Below are 23,554 nucleotides of genomic sequence, written 5' to 3'. Positions count from 1 at the left end.
TCTGCTGTGTAATTTTCAAGTCGCCCAAGAATTTCACAATTTCTTTTGTTTTCTGAGTGTGAGATTATTTTTCTAATGTGAATTAGAAATGGAGAAATGACAGGAGAGAGTTGTTGCTGAAGAAATATAATTGCAGAAGCTGTCTGCTCCCTAAGAATCAGTATGAATGTACCAAAGTTAACAGTGGAACAGTGTTTCCAAGACAGGGAGCCCTTGGGTTAATAGGACAGGTTTCATGGGCCTATTCTAAATCAAGATGAATCATTAGATAAATTAATTTGTTCTATAATTTGAGATTTAAAAGGTAGCTATATGCCTTCTCCCTTATTTTACCATAGTAAAAAAATTAAAATGAAAATATGTTATTTTAAGGCACATAAGGCTTTGTATTTCTTTAACAAGAAGTCTAAATTAAAGAATTTACTAAATCTCTTATACTTCCCTTGGAGGACATATGATTACTTATATTAATATTTAAAAGCCTGTAAATATGATTATATAAACAAAATTAAACAAATGACTAATATCTTTATAAAATGAAATCTTACAAATCTTGAAATCAGCCAATATTGCAAATATCTTGTAATATCTGGGTCAAGTTTTGAGGTATCATATTGATTTGCTATATTCTCATTTGCTACATTCTTATCAACTGTAGTTCTATTATTCTTAATGTTAACTTAGTTTCCAAACTTATTGATTTTGGAGCCTTGGAGTATTAAGATATTTTAAAAATTAGCTAGTAATTTATGTTTATCTAAAGATTTCTAAAGAAGATACATTTCAAAGAGAGAAAACAAATTACATTCTTACCACACAATCTGTTACCCATTTGTTCTTCACACTGTTCAAATTAAGATAGTAAAATCAACATATTGCCTTATATTCCATATTATTTCTGTTTAAAAAGTGAGGGTTTAAACCTTTAAATAATACTTCATTTAAACCTTCTTTGGTACGATTATGAAAGCTGTGTATACATATCAAGGTTTATGAAAGTTAATAAATAAAAGAAACATTTCTGTAATGGAGAAGAGAGGACTGGTAGTTTAGTTCAACTCAAGTCTCCGCCTGCTGGGTAATCTGCTCAAGTGGTAGAACTTCTGGTTTTAAAGGGTGTACTCTCATTTCTCCATGCTTTTCGTGATTGTAAACAATTGTAATAAGCCACAAGGTTCCTCACTTATGGAGAAGCAAAAATTTCCATTGGTCCATATGCTATATACCTGCTTGTTATACAGCATTTTACTCTAGTTAATAATGCAGCCAAGGTTGTGGATACTTGCTATTCACAAGCACATTACTCTTATCCTACTATTTCAGATTCTCCTCTTCTGGAATAGTAGTCCTCTAAGTAAAAATCTTTGGAGATGTAGAGAGTGTTTTGCATTTATGCCATTTTGGCACTCTTCGGGTGGCTGTTTGGTGGAACCAGCAATTGCTCTCTCACCCTGAGCACAAATAGGAATTACTGGTGTGTCCCAAGTTTCCTTTTTTCCTCCTATTTGCACAGTGTATTTTAAGAGCTAACCTATTACCAGGCCCACAATGTGGAAAAAGTTATCAAGACAAGAAGAGTATATCTTTCTTTCCTTCTTGAGGGGAACCTTTAGTAAATATTATAATGAAACATTCCCATGAAAACTAGTGATTATTTGTACCTTTTAAGCATGTCATGTACATGGGCTGATACATATCTCTCAGTAATTTAAAGTTTTCTAAAATTCCTTACTTCTAAGTTTGCAAAGTTCTTACAGTAATTGGGGATCATATTTTGCAGGGCAGACTGGCAAAGACCTACTAGTTTATCAACACCTTCACTGCCCACATCATCTAGAATCAGGGACAGTCAATTCTAAAAAGTTAAGCTCAGTATGATCTATGCACAAACCAGACTAACGAGGACACTCCTATCGTCTATGACTCTTACCACATAAAATCAAAAGCAAACAGAAAACTGGAACTTTTCCCACATGAAATGTTAATAGGATGCTTACAAGACCATTGATTATTCCCCAGTGGCCACCCACACTGGGAGAACATCCAGTCCTATGTAATGTAGTGTCGGATAATTATAAAGCTCTGATGACTTCTGCCAAAGCACTGTATTCACTGGGGCAAAAAGCCCTTCTAGTTGATCCAGACAGATGGTTTCCTATTTGCAAGCCTGGTAACTGGGTTTACATCAAAGTTTTTAGTGGAAGACATTATTCAAACCTCAAAGGGATCTCATCAAATCCTGCTGCTCTGTCAAGTGCCAAGGCCTTTTGTCTTAGATCCACAGCTCCTACTGTAAGAAAATATCTTTTCCTCCATTTAACAGCTTTTTGCTACAAATATGTTTTATTTTTAGACAAAGGGACTACTGATATATTTCTTACTTGGGTTTCAGAATAGAGAGGTGGGTTACGGATAGTTCCTTATAATGTCCTAAACTACTTCACAGCTAGTGAAACCTATACTTCAAACTGGCTTGCTGACAACTGAACTCAACCCATATTTAAGAATTATCCAACAGCTTTCCAGACATGCTGTAAGGAATTCCATCCTGTAAAGACAGGAAAAACTTAAAAAGATCCCAATGGTAACAGAATTCATCTGCCTATTTTCAAAACGAAGATCTAGTTTCAGATTTCACTTCTTTTTCCTACACCAGGATTATAATTTGCTTCCCACGAATACAGATCAACCTTGGCCCTTCATGCATCAAAGTTTATTCTTGGCCCCCCTGAACTGAGTCCAGGGATTACAAAAATGTGTAAGGTAAAACTTACTGTAAAAACTTACTGTAATGACTTTTTGGTTTTTGTTTTGTTGGAAACGGATTTAACTGCCTTTCATTGAAAAAATAAGATCTTTCTTAAAACCTGTTGCACACTGTGAAGACCAAGCAGATTGCTTTCTCACATTTACAGAGAAACAAAAACAGTCAACGGGCCACCACTCAGAGCAATAATGTGTGGTAGCAAGCAAGTACCTTGGCAGTTGACAGTGGCTACCCAATTCTCACCTTTCTGGTCTGGTCACTGAATTACAGTTATAAGGTGAGAAGGATTCAGTATCAAAAAAAAAAAAAGCAAGTCAAACTGAGCGTGCCCCACTGAGACAGGGCAAAATAGGGACATGCCCCAGGGAGGCTGCTCATGAATATTCAGACTGGATTGGCCAGCACCTGTGCACTGAGTCAGAACAGGAGGGGCAGAAGCCGGCCATTAGGAGCAGGTACCTGGCACGGAAAAAGGAGAAGGTCAGGGGAGCATGTGTTGCTCCCTGGCGAAGCAGCCAAAGCACTTTTCTGGCTCATACCTTCGCTTGAAATAAATCCCTATTATGTTCTGTTTCTCTGTCCTTCTCTTCCTTTCCTTTGCCTGGTCCCATGAAAGATTTTTCTTTCATGGACTAAGAACCTGGATCTGCCGCCCTGTAACACCACCACTGCCCTCAGTTACCATTAGTGCATTCTTTTCTATAAGAGTTCAAAAATGTAATGAATATATTCTGGCATTTAAATATAAAGATGTTAAGTGTTTATAAGTTCTGGGTCTGCTCTCACTTTCCCCCCAGATTTAGGAGATGGAGACACAGAGCACTATTCAATCAGTAGACTTCAGTGGGGGAATAGGAGGCCTGCAAGGGAAAAATGAGCCCGATTCTACTGATCCCTGCTAATACCACGAAGGTAGATTTAAACTAGCCTTATAAATGGCAAATCCAAGCTGTACAAGTCTAAGTGGACAGATAAAAGTACTAATTATAATAAAAAATTCAAGACTCACCTCAGATTCTGTAGCTTACACTCTGGGTGTTTCAAGGCTTCACATAATGACTTTACTCCACTGTCTCCTATGTTACTCCCTTTCAGGTCAAGATGCATCAGATTCTGGTTGTGAACCAAAGAACTAGAGATATCCTGACAACCATCAGGGAAAGAGACAAATCTCAACCTTCAAAGAAAAATATGTGGGAGGGATTACAAAATCATCTGTCTCTGATTACAGCATACCTTTCTTTTCAAATCTAACTCTTGTGTATTATACAAATATTCTTTTATTTTACTCTTATCTCTTGTCCTACTCTGTGTTTCTTGTATTCCAGGTCAGGTCATAAATTTGAGTTTCAGGATATTGCTTAGAAAGATGACTGGGTTACAACTTTGATTTCCATTTCCATATATCCTGACAACTAACACTCCCAATTTTTTTTTGGCCTTAAAGGAAAAGAAGGTGATAATATCAGGAAAAGCAGAGAGGATCTTTTAACTCTTAATCCCCGGAATGACTACCAGAAATTATCAGGGCCATTCCAAATACAGCACTGCAATTACAACATTAATTTACAATATTAAAATCCTTTAAATAATCCAAAGTGAGTTCACGGTCAATATCAACTATTTGATGTGCATCAATAGAAAAACGCATTGTCACAAAATATAACATCTCCCTGTGGACTTTGTTAGGTGAATAGAGGCATCCCAAAGCAAAATATAAAGTTAAATCTTCTAATTTTTCTATCTTCCATCCCCTAACTCAGTCAATGTTAGATATATCTTATTCTTTTATTGTGCCTCTGCTAACCCCAAATTCCAGTATGGTCATTCTTCCTGTGGTTTGAATATCCCCCCAAGTTCATGCTGGAGCTTGATCCCCATTGTAACAATGTTAAGAGGGTGGAAAATCTGACTATCGTATCTAAAAGGTGAGGACTACGCCCCATGAATGGATTAACCTATTCATGCATTAATGGGTTAATGGCTTAATAGATTATCAAGGAGCAGACTGGTGCCTTTATATGGAGAGCAAGTGAGCATGTGGAAATGTGCTCTTGCTGTTTTTACCATGTGATATCCTACATTGCCACAGGACTCTGTAGAGAGTTCCCACCAAGGAGGAGGCCCTCACTAGATGTTCCCCCTGGACCTTGGACTTCTCAGTCTCCAAAACTGTAAGAAATAAATTCTGTTTCTTTGTACATTACCCAGTTTCACGTATTCTGTTGTCAGCAACAGAAAATGGACTAATACAACACTGCTCACTAGCTGTACAAACCTCCCTTTGTAATACTACCTTCCCTCCCTCTGCCCACCATCCACTGTCTACCCTTACTCCCCTGGTCTCCAGCAAAGCACACACAAGAAAATAAGGCTTTTACCTATTTAGAGCCCTAATCATCCTCATCTAGTAAAAGTACCTAAGGCACCCAGTAAATATGAATTAAAAGTATAATCTCACTTGTTAAGGAAAAAAAGACCTGAGCAAGTAAGGCCACAGTAAGGTGGCAAAGACTGAGAACAGCCATTATGGGGTCATCCCCTCAAGGAGCCCTTGTTTTCTAAAAAAGGAAGCCATCTAACCCAAAAGAAGGCCTTGGCAGTTGTTAAGATTTGGATTGGTGACATTTAGTGAAGGAACAATATGAGGGAAATATTTAGGGATGAGTGAAAAGGACTTCCAGGAACCCCTTAATTATCACACATATCCAATTGGCTTACTACATCTACATGCAAAACCAGACCTACTTTAGTTGCTTGAAATCTAAGGTCAGAATTCACTAAAACACTAAAATTCTGAGAAAAATACTTGGTGGGAAGTCTATTTCCTCAAAGAGAACATCTATTTTCAGTGTTAATGAAAATGAGGTTTTATGATTTGTTCAGCATTCAGTACATACTACTAGGATAAAATGGATCTTGGGCACATTGACAGGCACTAACTACAGAGGAAAGTCGAATCAGTTCCAGCTTCTTGTAGTGCCAATAGATAAGAGGGAAAGAGATGCAAACAAGCAAATTTTAAAAATTAACATAGTACTGAGAATCAAATCAAGATAAGATTTTAAAATACTGACAACAGCAAATGCTGGCAAAGATGAGCAGTTGGAACCTTCACATATTGTTGGTGGAACTATAAAATGACATAGTACAAGAGAACTGTTTAGCAATTTCTTAAAAAGTAAAACATACATCTATGAACTAGCAATTCCATTTCCAGGCATTAGCTCAAGAGATAAAAACATATGTCACAAAGACTTGTAAAGTCTTATTTACAATAGCTAAAAACTGGAAACTCCCAGGGATCTATAATCAAGAGAATGAACATACTGTAATATATTCATACAATGGGATGCTAATCAGCATAAAAAAGAAACAAACTATTGAAATATACAACATGGATAAATTTTTAAAAACATTTTGTTGAGCAAAAGACGGACAAAAAATACATACTGTATGAATCAATCTAAAAAGAGACAAAGCTGATCTGTGGCGATACAGATTAGAAAATTATTGCCTCTGGAATTGGGTGGGGTGAGAGGATTGAACAGAAAGAGGAATAAGAATTTTCTGAGGTGACAAAAATATTTTGTTTTGGGTGTTGGTTACATACACAGGTGTTTATTACACATATCAAAACTCAAACTGTACATATAATATGTGGACATTAGATGTAAATTATTCCTCAATAAAAAAAAACTTAAGAAGGAAAAACAGTAAGTTCCAGAGTGTGTTTTTATAAGTGCTTTGTTGACCTGCCTAGAATGTCTTAGCTCTGTGCTCTTCATCTAAAAATTCCTAATTAGGCCTTGAAAACCCACGTCAATGGCTATTACGTTCTGTAAAATCTTTCCCAGAACAAGTTAGTTATACTTCCATGTTCCCAGAGGTTTCCATTGGTCATATTATTAAAGTCTTTTACACAATGGATTTTAAGTATGTGTTTACTACTAGTTTCCCCTAAGTAGTAGGAGTAGAAAGTGGAACCAAAAAAAAAAAAAAGAAAAATTGGAATAACTCCATTAAATCTTCTCATGCCAGACTTACAGTAGTTTTTGTAGTTTACAGTTTGGGTGCCTTAGTTCTTGGAAAAAAATCTTCATTGCTGTTTCGTCAAGGTTACTATGGCACAGGTCCAATTCCCTCAAGTGTTCATTGGTATGAAACACAGAACAGAGATCTTGCCAGCAATGAGTCATAAGATCCTCATCCCTTTGCCTAAATAATTAGAAAAGAACAGTGAATCTATTTCAGCCCAGAAAACTCTCAGAAAATGGTACTGAGGTAAAAGTAAGTAATACTTCGCAAATGACAAGGGCATCCAGTGCAGCTCTGCCGTGGGCACTGTCCACCAGGAAGTTTCCTTCCGGGCAATCCGGAGGGTTTATTTACCCAATAGCTCCCCCACTTCCTATCTACTCTCTCTGAAGAAAGAACTTTTTAAGCTAGCCGTAGTAACGCCATTTTGCAAGGCACAAAACATTACCCTGGTTAAAAGTCCCTAGCATAGGAAAAGTACAGCCTGAGGTTGAGACCAGATAACGAACAGGATATCTGTGGTTATGCACCTGGGCCCCGGCCCGAGGCAAAGGGCGGATAGTTCCCAGAAATAGACAAGTCAGTTAAAGTTTCAAGAGTGCCCCTCAGCTGTTTCAAGGACTCCCAACAGTTTCCAGGGTGCCCCTCAGCTGTTTCAAGGACTCCCAACAGTTTCCAGGGTGCCCCTCAGCTGTTTCAAGGACTCCCAACAGTTTCCAGGGTGCCCCTCAGCTGTTTCAAGGACTCCCACCAGTTTCCAGGGTGCCCCTCAGCTGTTTCAAGGACTCCCACATAACCGAAGCTCACCCCAGGCCTTATTTGAACTGACCAATTAAACTCGCTTCTCGCTTCTGTACCCGCGCTTATTTGAACTGACCAATTAAACTCGCTTCTCGCTTCTGTACCCGCGCTTTTTGCTATAAAAAGGACCCAGGAGCTTCACTCGGCGCGCCAGTCTTCCAAAAGACTGTGTCGCCCGGGTACCCGTGTGTTCAAATAAACCTCTTGCTGTTTGCATCCGTCTTCGTGGTCTCGCTGTTCCTTGGGAGGGTCTCCCTGAACTGACTGACTACCCACTTTGGGAGTCTTTCATTTGGGGGCTCGTCCGGGATCGGAGACCCCCACCCAGGGACCACCGACCCACCAACGGGAGGTAAGCTGGCCAGCAGTCGTTCTGTGTCTCGTTTCTGTGTCTCGTTTCTGTGTCTAATCCTGTGACTCTGACTGTCTTTCTGAGTGCGCGCATTTTGGTTTCAGTTTGTTCCGGGTTAGTCGCTCTGGGAGCGAAGTGCGGGTAGCGAACAGACGTGTTCGGGGGCTCGCCACCCGGCAATCCTGGGAGACGTCCCAGGATCAGGGGAGGACCAGGGACGCCTGGTGGACCCCTTGGCAGAGGATTATTGTGTTTTGGTCTCACCGCGTCTCGGGAGGCGCGTTCTGCCATCGGACTCTTTCTTCTATTTCTACGGCACTCGGTCTCGTCGCCGTTTCTGGTTTCTTTTTGTCTTAGTTGTGATAGGTCTTTGCGTCGTCGTTCCCCTATTGGAAATTTTCGAGATGGGGCAAGGTGCCCTTACGCCTCTCTCCCTTACTCTAGATCATTGGAAAGATGTCAAAGCCAGGGCTCACAATCTGTCCATGGAGATCAAAAAAGGAAAATGGCAGACTTTCTGTTCGTCTGAGTGGCCCACATTCGGCGTAGGTTGGCCGCCAGAGGGAACCTTTGACCTTTCTGTCATTTTTGCAGTTAAAAAGATTGTTTTTCAGGAGACCGGAGGACACCCGGACCAGGTTGCCTATGTCGTGGTATGGCAAGACCTCGCCCAGAATCCCCCTCCCTGGGTGCCACCCTCCAGCAAAGTCGCTGTTGTTTCGGGATCAGAAAATACTCAAAGGCCACCTACAAGGAAGCCTTCCGCCCCTCCCCAACCCCCCGTCCTCCCGACACCAGATGACCTATTTTCTCTCTCTGAACCCCCACCTTACCCGGCGGCTCCGCTGCCCCCTCTGGCCCCTCAGGGAAACAGATCGGCACCAGGCCGAGCGCCCGGTGATCCTAGCCCTGAGGGACCGGCTGCGGGGACTAGGAGCCGCCAACCTCGCAGTCCGAGAGACGGCTCCGGTCCTGACTCCACCGTAGCTTTGCCCCTCCGAGCCATAGGGCCCCCAGCTGAGCCAAATGGCTTGGTCCCTTTGCAGTATTGGCCTTTTTCCTCAGCAGATCTTTACAATTGGAAGTCTAACCATCCTTCTTTTTCTGAAAAACCAGCAGGTCTCACGGGACTTCTTGAGTCCCTTATGTTCTCTCACCAGCCCACTTGGGACGATTGCCAACAGCTACTCCAGATCCTCTTCACCACTGAAGAGCGAGAAAGGATTCTTCTGGAGGCCCGCAAGAACGTTCTCGGGGATAACGGGGCCCCTACACAACTCGAGAACCTCATTAATGAGGCTTTCCCCCTCAATCGACCTCAATGGGATTACAACACGGCCGAAGGTAGGGAGCGTCTTCTGGTCTACCGCCGGACTCTAGTGGCAGGTCTCAAAGGGGCAGCCCGGCGCCCCACCAATTTGGCCAAGGTAAGAGAGGTCTTGCAGGGACCGGCAGAACCCCCTTCGGTTTTCTTAGAACGCCTAATGGAGGCCTATAGAAGGTACACTCCGTTTGAACCCTCTTCTGAGGGGCAGCAGGCTGCGGTCACAATGGCCTTCATCGGCCAGTCAGCCCCAGACATTAAAAAAAGGTTACAAAGACTAGAGGGGCTCCAAGACCTTTCCTTACAAGACTTAGTAAAGGAGGCAGAAAAGGTGTACCACAAGAGAGAAACAGAAGAAGAAAGACAGGAAAGAGAAAAAAAAGAGACAGAAGAGAGAGAGAGGCGGCGTGATAAACGCCAAGAAAAAAATTTAACTAGGATTTTGGCCGCAGTGGTAGGTGAAAGAGGGTCTAGAGATAGGCAGACAGGGAACCTGAGCAACCGGGCAAAGAAAACACCTAGGGATGGAAGACCCCCTCTAGACAAAGACCAATGCGCGTACTGTAAAGAGAAGGGTCACTGGGCAAGAGAATGTCCCCGGAAAAAGAACATCAGAGAAGCCAAGGTTCTATCCCTAGATGACTAGGGGAGTCGGGGTTCGGACCCCCTCCCCGAACCTAGGGTAACATTGACAGTGGAGGGGACCCCCATCGAGTTTCTGGTCGATACCGGGGCTGAACATTCGGTGCTGACCCAACCCATGGGGAAGGTAGGGTCCAGGCGGACAGTCGTAGTAGGAGCGACCGGCAGCAAAGTCTACCCCTGGACCACTCAGAGACTTTTAAGGGTCGGACATAGGCAAGTGACCCATTCCTTTTTGGTCATACCTGAGTGCCCTGCTCCTCTGTTGGGCCGGGACATCCTGACCAAACTAAAGGCTCAAATCCAGTTTTCCACAGAGGGCCCACAAGTAACATGGGGAGATCACTCTACCATGTGCCTGGTCCTAAACCTAGAAGAAGAATACCGGCTGTATGAAAAGCCGGCCTCTCCCTCCATCGACCCATCCTGGCTCCAACTTTTTCCCACCGTATGGGCAGAAAAGACAGGTATGGGACTGGCCAATAACGTCCCACCAGTAGTAGTAGAGCTGAAATCAGGTGCCTCACCGGTGGCCGTCCGACAGTATCCAATGACTAAAGAAGCCCGGGAAGGCATCAGACCCCACATCCAAAGGTTCTTAGACCTAGGGGTCTTAGTGCCCTGCCAATCGCCCTGGAACACCCCTCTGCTACCAGTAAAAAAGCCAGGGACCAATGACTATCGGCCAGTCCAAGACTTGAGAGAAATTAACAAAAGGGTGCAAGACATTCATCCCACGGTCCCAAATCCATACAGCCTCCTGAGTTCCCTTCCGCCTAGTCACACTTGGTACTCAGTCCTGGATCTCAAGGATGCCTTTTTTTGCCTCAGACTACACCCCAACAGCCAGCCACTGTTCGCGTTCGAGTGGAGAGACCCAGAAAAAGGTAACACAGGTCAGCTGACCTGGACACGGCTGCCACAGGGGTTCAAAAATTCTCCCACTCTCTTCGACGAGGCCCTCCACCGAGATTTAGCTCCTTTTAGGGCTCTCAACCCCCAGGTCATATTACTCCAATATGTGGACGACCTCCTAGTGGCAGCTCCCACATATGAAGGCTGCAAAAGAGGGACACAAAAGCTCTTGCAGGAACTGAGTAAGTTGGGGTACCGGGTATCAGCTAAAAAGGCCCAGTTATGCCAGAAAGAGGTCACCTATTTGGGGTACCTGCTCAAAGGGGGAAAAAGATGGCTGACCCCGGCCCGGAAAGCTACAGTTATGAAGATCCCTACTCCCACAACCCCCAGGCAGGTCCGCGAATTTCTGGGTACTGCCGGATTCTGCAGGCTCTGGATTCCTGGGTTTGCTTCCCTGGCTGCACCCTTGTACCCCCTGACAAGGGAAAACATTCCTTTTACCTGGACCGAGGAGCATCAAAAGGCTTTTGACCACATAAAAAAAGCCTTGCTGTCTGCCCCCGCCTTGGCTCTCCCAGACCTCACCAAATCATTTACTCTGTACGTAGATGAAAGAGCCGGTGTAGCCCGAGGAGTGCTTACTCAGACCCTAGGACCATGGCGACGGCCAGTAGCTTATCTATCAAAAAAACTGGATCCAGTGGCCAGTGGGTGGCCAACCTGCCTAAAAGCGGTTGCTGCAGTGGCACTCCTCCTCAAAGACGCTGATAAGTTAACCTTGGGGCAAAATGTGACTGTGATTGCTTCCCACAGCCTCGAAAGTATCGTGCGGCAGCCCCCCAATCGGTGGATGACCAATGCCAGAATGACTCATTACCAGAGTTTGCTGCTAAACGAAAGAATATCTTTCGCGCCCCCTGCTGTCCTGAACCCAGCTACCCTACTACCAGTCGAGTCAGAATCCACCCCAGTACACCAATGCTCAGAAATCCTTGCTGAAGAAGCTGGGACTCGACGGGACCTGAAGGACCAGCCATTGCCCGGAGTGCCTGCCTGGTATACAGACGGTAGCAGCTTCATTGCGGAAGGTAAGAAGAAAGCAGGGGCCGCCATCGTAGATGGCAAACGGACGGTATGGGCAAGCAGCCTGCCAGAAGGGACATCAGCCCAGAAGGCCGAGCTAATAGCCTTGACGCAGGCATTACGCCTAGCCGAAGGAAAAAACATCAACATCTACACGGACAGCAGGTATGCTTTTGCCACTGCTCACATTCATGGGGCAATATATAAACAGAGGGGACTGCTCACTTCTGCTGGAAAAGACATTAAAAATAAACAAGAAATTCTGGCTCTGCTAGAGGCCATTTACCTCCCTAAGCAGGTCGCCATTATCCACTGCCCAGGCCACCAGAGAGGAAATAACCCTGTGGCGGCCGGGAACCGGAGGGCCGACGAGGCTGCAAAACAAGCCGCCCTGTCGGTCAAGGTGCTAACAAAAACTACAAAGCTTCAAGAGCCAATCGAGCCTGCTCAAGCTAGGACCAAGCCAAGAGAGCTCACTCCTGACCAGGGAAAAGAATTCATTCAGCGGTTACATCAGCTAACACACTTAGGACCAGAAAAGCTCCTTCAACTGGCAAGCCGCACCAGCCTCTCCATCCCGAACCTCCGGTCCACTGTTCAAGAAGTCGCCAATCGGTGTCCAGCTTGCGCCATGACTAATGCGGCTACCACCTACCGAGAGACCGGAAAAAGACAACGGGGAGATCGACCCGGCGTATACTGGGAAGTAGACTTTACAGAGGTAAAGCCTGGCCGGTATAGAAACAAGTATCTGCTAGTATTTGTAGATACTTTCTCTGGATGGGTAGAAGCTTTTCCTACCAAAACGGAAACGGCCCTGACTGTATGTAAAAAGATACTAGAAGAAATCCTGCCCCGTTTCGGGATCCCTAAGGTGATCGGGTCAGATAATGGCCCAGCCTTTGTTGCTCAGGTAAGCCAGGGACTAGCCACACAACTGGGGATAAATTGGAAATTACATTGTGCGTATAGGCCCCAGAGCTCAGGTCAAGTAGAGAGAATGAATAGAACCATCAAAGAGACCTTAACTAAATTGGCCTTAGAGACCGGTGGAAAAGACTGGGTGGCCCTCCTTCCCTTAGCGCTGTTCAGAGCCAGGAATACCCCTGGCCAGTTCGGTCTAACTCCCTATGAAATCCTCTACGGGGGACCCCCCCCCATACTTGAGTTGGGAGAAACACTGGGTCCCGATGATAATTTTCTCCCTGTCTTATTTACCCACTTAAAGGCTCTAGAAGTTGTGAAGACCCAGATTTGGGACCAGATCAAAGAGACATATCAGCCCGGTACCATAGCTGTCCCCCACCCGTTCCAGGTCGGAGACCGAGTGCTGGTCAGACGCCATCGACCCAGCAACCTTGAGCCTCGGTGGAAAGGCCCGTATCTGGTATTGCTGACCACCCCGACCGCAGTAAAAGTTGATGGCATCGCTGCCTGGGTCCATGCTTCCCATCTCAAGCCTGCACCACCCCCGGCACCAAACGAGACCTGGGAGCTGGAAAGGACTGATCATCCTCTTAAGCTGCGTATTCGGCGGCGGAAAAATGAGTCCACCGGGTAAGAACCCCCACCGGCCTGTGATCCTCACCTGGAAGGTACTGTCCCAAACTGGAGAAGTTGTCTGGACCAAACAGGCTACCCAGCCGCCTTGGACTTGGTGGCCCGATCTTAAACCTGATGTATGTGCCCTGGCGGCGGGTATTGAGACCTGGGATATCCCGGGATACATAGCATCGGGCTAGGCCCAGATCAGACCCCCTGATTCAGACTACACAAAAGCTTATAATCAGATCACCTGGGGGGTCCCAGGGTGCAGCTATCCCCGAGCTAGAAACAGGCTTGCCGCTTCCCCCTTCTACGTGTGCCCCCGGGATGGCCGGACCCTTTCAGAAGCTAGAAGGTGCGGAGGGCTGGAATCCCTATATTGCAAAGAATGGGGTTGTGAAACCACGGGGACAGTCTACTGGGGACCTAGTTCCTCATGGGACCTCATAACTGTAGAACGTAACGATAGCAGTAAAAACTGTGACAACACCGGCTGGTGTAACCCCCTTAAAATAAAATTCACAGAGAAAGGAAAAAATTCCAGAGATTGGGCACAAGGAAGAACCTGGGGACTAAGGTTCTATTTGACGGGAAACGATCCAGGTGTACTGTTCACCATTCGCCTAGATATCACCAATATGCCAACTGTGGCAGTGGGCCCCGACCCCGTCCTTGCAGAACAGGGACCTCCTAGCAACAAGCTGTACCCAATGACTAGCAGGCAACCCCCCGCGGCACAAAGGAGCACTGCTACACAGAGCCTCCTATCACCAGGCACTCTACCCCCCACCACGGGTGACAGGCTCTTTGGTCTTGTACAGGGGGCCTTCCTAGCTCTAAATGCCACCAACCCGAACGCCACAGAGCATTGCTGGCTCTGTCTGGCCATAAGCCCCCCCTACTATGAAGGAATAGCCTTTTTGGGAGAGGCCAATTATACCAGCGCCGAGAGTTGCCGTTGGGGGACCCAGGGAAAGCTTACTCTCACAGAGGTCACAGGACAAGGGTTATGTATAGGAACAATACCTTCTACCCATCAACATCTTTGCAACCAGACCCTATCCATCAATTCCTCCGGGGACCATCAGTACCTTCTCCCCTCCAACCATAGCTGGTGGGCTTGCAGCACCGGTCTCACCCCTTGCGTTTCCCTCTCAGTTTTTAATCAGTCTAAGGATTTCTGTGTCCAGGTTCAGCTGATTCCTCGCATCTATTACCATCCTGAAGAAACTTTGTTGCAGGCCTATGACAACCCTCATCCCAGGTTTAAGAGAGAACCTCTCACACTTACCCTAGCTGTCCTACTGGGAATTGTGGCAGGTATAGGTACCGGCTCGGCTGCTCTGATTAAAGGACCTATAGACCTCCAGCGGGGCCTAACCGAGCTCCAGACTGCCATGGACACTGACCTCCGGGCCCTCCAGGATTCAGTCAGCAAGTTAGAGGACTCATTGACTTCTCTATCTGAGGTAGTACTCCAAAATAGGCGAGGCCTTGACTTACTGTTTTTAAGAGAGGGAGGCCTCTGCGCGGCCCTCAGAGAGGAGTGCTGTTTTTATGTAGACCATTCAGGTGTGATACGAGACACCATGGCCAAACTCAAACAAAGACTAGATAAAAGACAGTTAGAGCGCCAAAAAGATCAAAACTGGTTTGAAGGTTGGTTCAATAGCTCCCCTTGGTTCACTACCCTACTATCAACCATCGCCGGGCCCCTAGTACTCCTTCTTCTGTTGCTCATTCTGGGGCCCTGTGTCATCAACAGGTTAGTCCAATTCATCAATGATAGAATAAGTACAATTAAAGTCCTGGTTCTTAGACAAAAATATCAGACTATAGATAATGAAAATAACTTTTAACTCCGCTCTAAGATTAGAGCTATCCACAAAAGAAATGGGGGAATGAAGAAAGAACTTTTTAAGCTAGCCGTAGTAACGCCATTTTGCAAGGCACAAAACATTACCCTGGTTAAAAGTCCCTAGCATAGGAAAAGTACAGCCTGAGGTTGAGACCAGATAACGAACAGGATATCTGTGGTTATGCACCTGGGCCCCGGCCCGAGGCAAAGGGCGGATAGTTCCCAGAAATAGACAAGTCAGTTAAAGTTTCAAGAGTGCCCCTCAGCTGTTTCAAGGACTCCCAACAGTTTCCAGGGTGCCCCTCAGCTGTTTCAAGGACTCCCAACAGTTTCCAGGGTGCCCCTCAGCTGTTTCAAGGACTCCCAACAGTTTCCAGGGTGCCCCTCAGCTGTTTCAAGGACTCCCACCAGTTTCCAGGGTGCCCCTCAGCTGTTTCAAGGACTCCCACATAACCGAAGCTCACCCCAGGCCTTATTTGAACTGACCAATTAAACTCGCTTCTCGCTTCTGTACCCGCGCTTATTTGAACTGACCAATTAAACTCGCTTCTCGCTTCTGTACCCGCGCTTTTTGCTATAAAAAGGACCCAGGAGCTTCACTCGGCGCGCCAGTCTTCCAAAAGACTGTGTCGCCCGGGTACCCGTGTGTTCAAATAAACCTCTTGCTGTTTGCATCCGTCTTCGTGGTCTCGCTGTTCCTTGGGAGGGTCTCCCTGAACTGACTGACTACCCACTTTGGGAGTCTTTCATCTCAACACACACAAAATAAAAACTAGAGAGAATTCATATTGGGAGAAGAGACTCAGGAGGGGCAACAGTGATGTCTTCAAATACCTAAAGAGCCAATATCAAGAAGAAAAATAACATATGACCTCAAAGAGTAAGACTAGGATTAGTGGGTAGACATTAGGTATAATGTGGTATAGATTAACAACCACAGGCTTTGAGCCCTCGGTCTACCACTTACTAGCTATAATATTTTAGGCAATCATATCAATTCTGTAAGATCCAAGTTGTCTTCATCAATTAAATGGAAATGTCATCTCTCTTCACAGAGTTGTGAAGATTTAACGTCAATTTTAGTGGGGACACAAAAGCACTTTGGAAACTCTGAATTGCTGTATGATTCAGTTATTAGATACATTATCGGTAGACTCATTATAAACAAATAAAAGGTAACAAGGAATAAAATATATAATAGCCTATTGAGTATAAGCATAAACTCTAGAATGAAGAAATCCTGAGTCATAATCCAGCTTTGCCATTCACTAAACTGGGTGATTCTGGCAAGTTTGCTAACCAATGTAAGCCTCAATTTCATTATCTTAAAAAAAGTGAAAATAATAGTATCTAATTTCTTAGGATTACCATGAAGGTTTAGTAAGGCAATCCATAGAAAATCCTATAGCAAATGTCTCATGTAAGACCTCTTAAACTTGGTAGCTATTACTTATATTAAAAAATATAAAATTCTATCATGTTGCCTTGTACATAATAGATACTCAATAAGTATTAGTTCCCATACCTTACTTAAATTGGAATAAATGACACTGCCTAGTGATGGTCTATCACTTGAGGTCTTAAATTTATGAAAACAACATAATAAATTATGCATTCAAACATTTGAGTGCTTCTATGTACAAACACTATAAAGTGGTGAAGAAGACAGAGATCCTGCCCTCATGAAGTTTACAATGCAGTTATGTTGCAGAAGAGACTGAGGTCACAGATAATGTTCCTTTTAAAATACCAGGATTTTTTTTTAGACTCCTTTTTTATTTTAGCAACAATGCTAATATTAACTCTACAACATCAGTGAGGGAAGTTAGCACAAAGACTGGCAATCTAGTGGCCAGAATACCTTTCTAACATTATTATTAGGCATAAAAGGCATTCTCATGCCCTGGGTTCATTCACATCTTCTTTAAATATAACTATGAAGTCAGAATTAAGAAAACTGACTGAAAATTTTTCAGAACTCCTCAAGGAGGGTAATGGTCATAGCATCCCAGTTATAATTTCTACTCCCACATTTCAGAGACAAATGAAATATACATTCTTAGAAGATAAGAATCCTTCTGAGATTGTATGTAATGGCAATGAAACAGCTTGGGTAAAGTTGGAAAATCACGTCCTTACAATAAAATGTGTGACTTCAGTCAAGTCACATGGCTTCTTGACCTCAACTTTTTCATTATTAAAACAGAAATAATAGCACCTACTTCATAGGACTGTTTGAAGACTAAATAAGTTAAATGACCTAGAAGACCTGTCAGGTATATGGTAAGCACTCAGCAAATGTTAGCTATTATTTGATATGTTAAATCAAGAATTGTATACTTACTTTCTAGGTAAGCCTCTCTGAATCTCAGTTTTGTAATCTTAAAAATATAGATATGGTTGCCACCAATGTTAAATTGGATAATATGTTAAATATCTGATTCACTATACAACTGTATACCACATAGTAAACGCTTAATTAATTTTAGTTAAATATGAAACTGAATTCCATAGTTCAATTTTTTCCCCAGATTTAGATAGAGACATAAAAGACAACCTGAGGAAGGGGACAGGGTAAATTAATATGAATAAAATGCTGAAGGTTCATTTCTTCTTCCAAAAATATTCATTCAGCACTTATTATTTCTTAATAAGCTCTGACAGTCTCCAAATAGGCGTTAAAGAGCTGAGAGAACTTTCATAAACTACAAAACAAACGCCAATCTACATCTAAGCAATAGGGAAGGTGAGCTAGGTCAGTAGTGTACAGAGGGACACAGTACAAATAGATGACCTATGTACACTGGTTGAGCAAGAAATTTACGGTTCCTTATTTTTCTGGAGGGCAGTATTTTTAAAAATTAAGTATACTCACTATAATGAATGCAGGTTTGCATAACACTACATCTGTCTTTGAGAACTGAAGCACACATTCTCCTGAGTTGTTGGGAGTGCTGACAACTCAGAGCTCTCAGCCCAGTCCCTCTCCTGGGATTGCCTTTCTGCCAAGAAAGCCATCTCAGACAAGTTTTCGCCCATTCCTCACCAGCAGCCATGACTAGAAAATAAGGGGTTCAAATGCCTGGCCTCCTTGCCTCAAGATGGGATAACTCTGAAGAGTTATCCTGATTCTGCGACCTCAACTAAACAACTCCTCTCTGACAAAAATCTACTTCCTTCACCCTCCCAACAGGTCACTTCCAGGGAACTGAACTAACACACTTACCAAGTTTCAGCTGTTGGGCTTGTGTTTAACATCTTCTCAAATGCCACAGTTATAGACAGTTTAATGGTCTGCAAACACTGGTAGTGCTTAAGACAGAACGAAGATACAAGCAGATGGATTTTCCTACAAATATTAATGACAACCCTTGGGAAACATCTCATTGCCTGGCTTATAAATGTTTCATCTTGAGTCTCATACAGATAGTGAAACAACTCTAGAAATCCTGGTTGTGATAGAGAATATTCACTGTTTCCTAATACTTCCATCCACTGAAGTAAATTCCATTTTATCTCCAGTGACATTTCACAGTTAAATGCTTTCTCCAGTTGTTTTGCTCGATCTTCATTCAAAAGACCAAACAAAAAGCATTTCATCTGCATCAAATGGGTGTCTTTATAACTTTTGCTTTCAAGTAACAGCTTCACGTCTTCAAAAGACTGGAAAGAATCACCCCTGGCTTCCCATTTGCCTTTCAACATATAGAACATAGCTGCAAAGAACTCCTGAACATGTAGGTGGGTGAATACATAGCAGTTTTCATACTCTATGTCCTTCTGAAGTATATTCATGTCCAGAAAAATTGAGACATCAGATTTAGTTAACCCATGCTTTCTGAGATTTTCCCTGTAAAACACATATGTCATAGTCCATACTCCTATGGCAGCCAAATGACACAGGCTCCTCAGTTGGGCTTGGTTAGGTAGACTAGGGCAGCGTCCATCTTTCGATGTGAGCAAGCTAGAGATATAGCAGGTATACAGAGCTGTGGTCGTTTGGCAAGTCAATGTGACATCACCACCCTTCTTCATTTGCTGCTTCAGACAAGTACAAATGACCCGGCACACTAGGGGGACTTGGCACATGCTAAAAAGCGTCTCATTGTTTCTAAGTGAACTGATTGCTTTCATGGCCCACTTCTTGTCTTCAAAAAACTGGTAAATATACTTCTCTCTTGCAACCTCAGACATTCCTCGCAACTCTACATAATGCTGACTCTTCAACAAAGGCTTTAGTCTCTTGGAAGCTGTGAGTCTTGTTGTCACCAATAAGCACGAGTTGGGGAGCATCACTTTCCTCAGCAAACTACTCATGAGGAAGGACACTGGGTGTTGCTGGGTCCAGTCTTTGCATAGTGCGAACTCTGGTTCCTCAAAGGCGAAGTTCAGATCATCAAAACTATCAATAATAAAAAGGAGACTACTTGGCTGGGACATGATCCTTTCAATGGGGCTTTCTGTGGTGGGCCAGTCCTTTGATATCAATTGAACAAAGCTTCTCTCTTTCAGCTGGTTAATTTCTTTCCCATTGAGAAAAAAGACATAGGTAAACTTCTGCTGATAGAGATTGCCCTCTGCCCAATATAACATCGCCTTTCTCACCAAGGTTGTTTTCCCAACTCCAGCAGCTCCCTGAAGCACCACTGTCTGTGGCTGCTTACCAGTTCTGACATCCACATCGAACAAATGTTCCAAAAGTTTTCGATCTTCCTGAGCAATTTCATGATGGAAATCTTCAGATTCGCTAAGCAAAGAGTTCTTATCCAATATAATGCAAAATTTTTCCTTTATTCGAATTTTGTACAAGTATTCTGTTCTATCATCTAAGTCAGTTAGAATAGAGCAGAAAAAAAAAAAGACACACATGATCAAAACAAATTCTGTGAATTGCAATGTTAATAATATTGGACTTTGAGTTAGGAACAAGAAATAATTTAGGCTAACATCAAAGCTGATTTAGAATAAAAACAAATCCTGTAGATCTAAAACTGTGTTATAAACTGTAAAAAAAAAAAACCCCAAAACCACACACAAAAACCACCCTCACACAGAACTGATAATGCAAAACAAAAATTGTAACGGAGAATAAAAAGTAGATTCACTAAAAATATTTTATCTTCTTTATATTTTTCCTCTACCAAGAAAAAAGATGATAGATATGAAGAACAGAGCTCTGGATAAAGTTTCCATAATAAGTACAGTTTTATTTGACCACAAATGACCAAAGAATAATTTGGAGATATTTAGTTAGCTGTGTGCAAATATCCACCCATATTAGGAAAACAGCCATTAGATTTGAAATAATAAAATAAAAATAACCATTAGTTTTCCCTCATACCATAAGAATAAATTTCCTTATACTGAATCGGAAATTAAGGTCATTTAATATAATAAGCAATATTTATTAGTGATTGGAATCTTCATTCCAATTATTTATTGAATGAAATAATGTGGTTTGTTAGAAAGCAGTATAGCTGTGTTAAGAATAAAGGTTTCTCACCTGGTCCAGTTTTCTTTCTACTGTAATTCCATTTATATAAACTGGAATTCAACTATGTAGAATTCAAAACAAAATGGGGGGAAATGGAAATGATGTTGAACTAAGACTAAGAAGACCTGGTTCTAGAAATTAGATTTTATGTGGACTAGTTGGTCACCAGTCCTGGAACTTATTTACGTCTCTAAAGGAAGGGAATAGATGTGATAGGCCTTATGGTCCCCACCAAGATAACACACAAATATGAATATACCTTTGTTCATCAGGTTGTCAACCTTTAACTGGGCATTTCCAAACACTGCTCTCGAGGCCCTGAATTAACATGACCTTGATTCTGACTTCAGCCAGACACCCAGTTTTGTTGACTCTTTTTGAATAATATTCAGGGAACAGATATTAGAAGAAGTTATTAACAAGAGTTGAATAACAGTTATGATTCAAAAGCCTCTGAAATCTGACAAAAAGCCTTTCTACTCACCCAGCACTGCCTCCTGACCTCCTTGTGCCTCTCCAGCCTTGACATCCTCTGGTTCCATGGTCTGGGCCACCCCTACAACAGGTTCCGGCAGGATCATGAGACTTACCAAAAGCATGGAGAGCTTTGGTGATGGCCAAAACAGGGGCCAATGTTCTCCTCAGTGGTCCAATTCTGTGACCATTTGGGTTTAAGAAAACTAGAGGCAACAGAGCCTCAGACTATGCCAGCTTAGCTGAGGGAAGAAGTGATGTGGTACAAAGAGCACTGAAGTAGGAGACCTCTTGCTATGCCCTCCACTCTGTAACTCTAGGGCAACTGGTGTAGTGTAAGCTTCAGTTTCCTTGTCTATACCTGAGTTCACAGCTGGGGAGGATACTAACATTAATAAAGCACGTGTATTTCACAGGGGCTTAACCTTTAGCTTAGTAGGGCCACAGCCCTTAGTTTTAGAAGGGCCAAAGCCCTGTAGTTTAAGGAATAGCCTAACTTTTTAGATTTACACATAGAAATGCTAAGTTTGGGAAAAAACAAAACTTTCTCAGGACTAAATTCTGTTGTAGATAAAAAAAAAATTGTAATACAGCAAAAGTGCTTGCTCTAAGGGCAGTCATCCTTGGTGCAGCTAAACCTTATGATGGGAAAGTATGTGAGCTAAAAGCTTCAAGGTTAATGGTTGGGGGATGTTCCACGTCTCGCCTTCAGTTGTTTCTTTAAGTTTCTTGGGGAACTAAGTGTTTCCATGGTGATCATCTCATTGTTTCTTTTTGTACTTCACATAGCTTAGTTTTTTGACTCCTACTATGACTGATGAACTGCCTGTATTCTTTTCTGTAACTTTTTGCCTGGACAATAAAAACTGGGAGAAAACCTGATTCAGGGTTACTCCTAGGAATCCTTCTCCCTTGAAGGAATTCCTCCTGGGATTAACCCCTTTGCCCTCTCATCGCTCTGGAGAAATGGGCTTTGGGTAATTCTTTGTGTCTCCATCACCCTGGGAGAGGTGACACACAGGGATATATGATAAGGCTCAAAGAAGATAACAGATATACAATTTGTAGCTGTAAAGCCTTCTATATTAGTAAGGAATTTTAGATGTCTATAATATTTCATACCTGGGATGACTAAAATTACTGGTTGGCTTATATCCTTTAATAAATTTTAGCCTATTCCTCATATTTCAAATATTTTAAATCATATTTGAGATTCCTAGAAATTTAGCCTAACCTATGACTTTATTTGTAGTTTAGGCAAAGGCACACTGTATGTGACAATTCCTATCACTCAATTTCTTTAATCATTTTGATTGGTGCAAGATGGAAAGGAGCCAGGCTGAGTAACAGTACTCAAAATACTTCTGCCCCTTCAGTATTCTTCAAATGATCCAAAAAGCTCCCCAGGTACAAGACCACCATGGAGCTTGTGTCCCACAGAATAGTTTCATCCCTAAGTCCTTCTTACATAATAATTCCAGTGGCTCTAGGAAACATTTCCTTCTCCCTACCCCCACATCTGTCCCCAGATTCACTCACAATTGATTTCTGCTTTTGCTCTCTCACACAGACCCTTCAGGTTCATTTTGCCGAAGATTTGGAGAGTCACATCCCAGGCCTGCTCTCCTGGATAATATTTCTGCATCAAGTTAGCCAGATCCTCCAGCCTGGCCCTCTTCACTTCAGTCCAGGGTATTAGGCAGTGCCAAGGTTCCATGGTCTCCTTTAGAAATAACTTGAACTTATTTAATTCCTCTTTGTTTAGCTCTTCCAAATATAACAGCAGCCCAAAATCAGAAAAGAAGGAAGACGATGATGAATCTGTCATCTTGTCCATGGATCAGTATTTAGGCATCAGTGTGGGAAAATAATCAAAAGAACACGAAATAAATGGGACCTATAGAAAAGATTAGAAAGAAAAATACCTATAAAAATATGGATTAATTCAACAAGCATTTGAAGCCAACTAAATTAGGCTCAGAACTGACCTAGTGTCCTCTAGTATACCACAGTACTGCATATTTCTTCCACCTTCCCAGGACTTATTCCCAGCCCCACCACTTATGAGTTATAAAAAATAAAGACAATTCATCTCTCTGAGACTCAGTTCACTCTTCTGCAAAATGGAAATACTAGTGCTAACCTCAGAGGACTGTGGTATGGATCATATGAGGTAGGGTTCATGTATCACGTGGAACAGAACAGGCTCCCACCGAGTTCTGGTTAACTTTTCTCACCCCTTCTCACCCCCACCCACACCTAACATATATCTCAGCCTATAAAACATTGTTATTGCATCCCTGCCAACATATTATTAC

General features: G+C 42.9%; 1 protein-coding gene across 1 annotated transcript in view; it reads right to left on the bottom strand.

Moving 5' to 3' along the window:
- Positions 1 to 23,064, bottom strand: part of NLRP14 (NLR family pyrin domain containing 14) — a 37,728-nt gene extending 14,664 nt beyond the window's left edge. Inside the window, exons 1-5 of the mRNA XM_063095618.1 lie at positions 22,776 to 23,064; positions 21,247 to 21,318; positions 18,495 to 20,094; positions 6,815 to 6,979; positions 3,777 to 3,944 (exon numbers count right to left, since the gene is read on the bottom strand). Coding sequence (XP_062951688.1) covers positions 3,777 to 3,944; positions 6,815 to 6,979; positions 18,495 to 20,094; positions 21,247 to 21,318; positions 22,776 to 23,064 — 2,294 coding nt within the window. The remainder of the gene's footprint in view (positions 1 to 3,776; positions 3,945 to 6,814; positions 6,980 to 18,494; positions 20,095 to 21,246; positions 21,319 to 22,775) is intronic.
- Between the last annotated feature and the right edge of the window lie 490 nt (positions 23,065 to 23,554).

Source organism: Cynocephalus volans, chromosome 4 (genome assembly GCF_027409185.1).
Source record: "Cynocephalus volans isolate mCynVol1 chromosome 4, mCynVol1.pri, whole genome shotgun sequence".
NCBI lineage: Eukaryota > Metazoa > Chordata > Mammalia > Dermoptera > Cynocephalidae > Cynocephalus > Cynocephalus volans.
The sequence above is the reverse complement of the archived record's forward strand: the minus strand, read 5'-3'. Positions and strand labels throughout refer to the sequence as shown.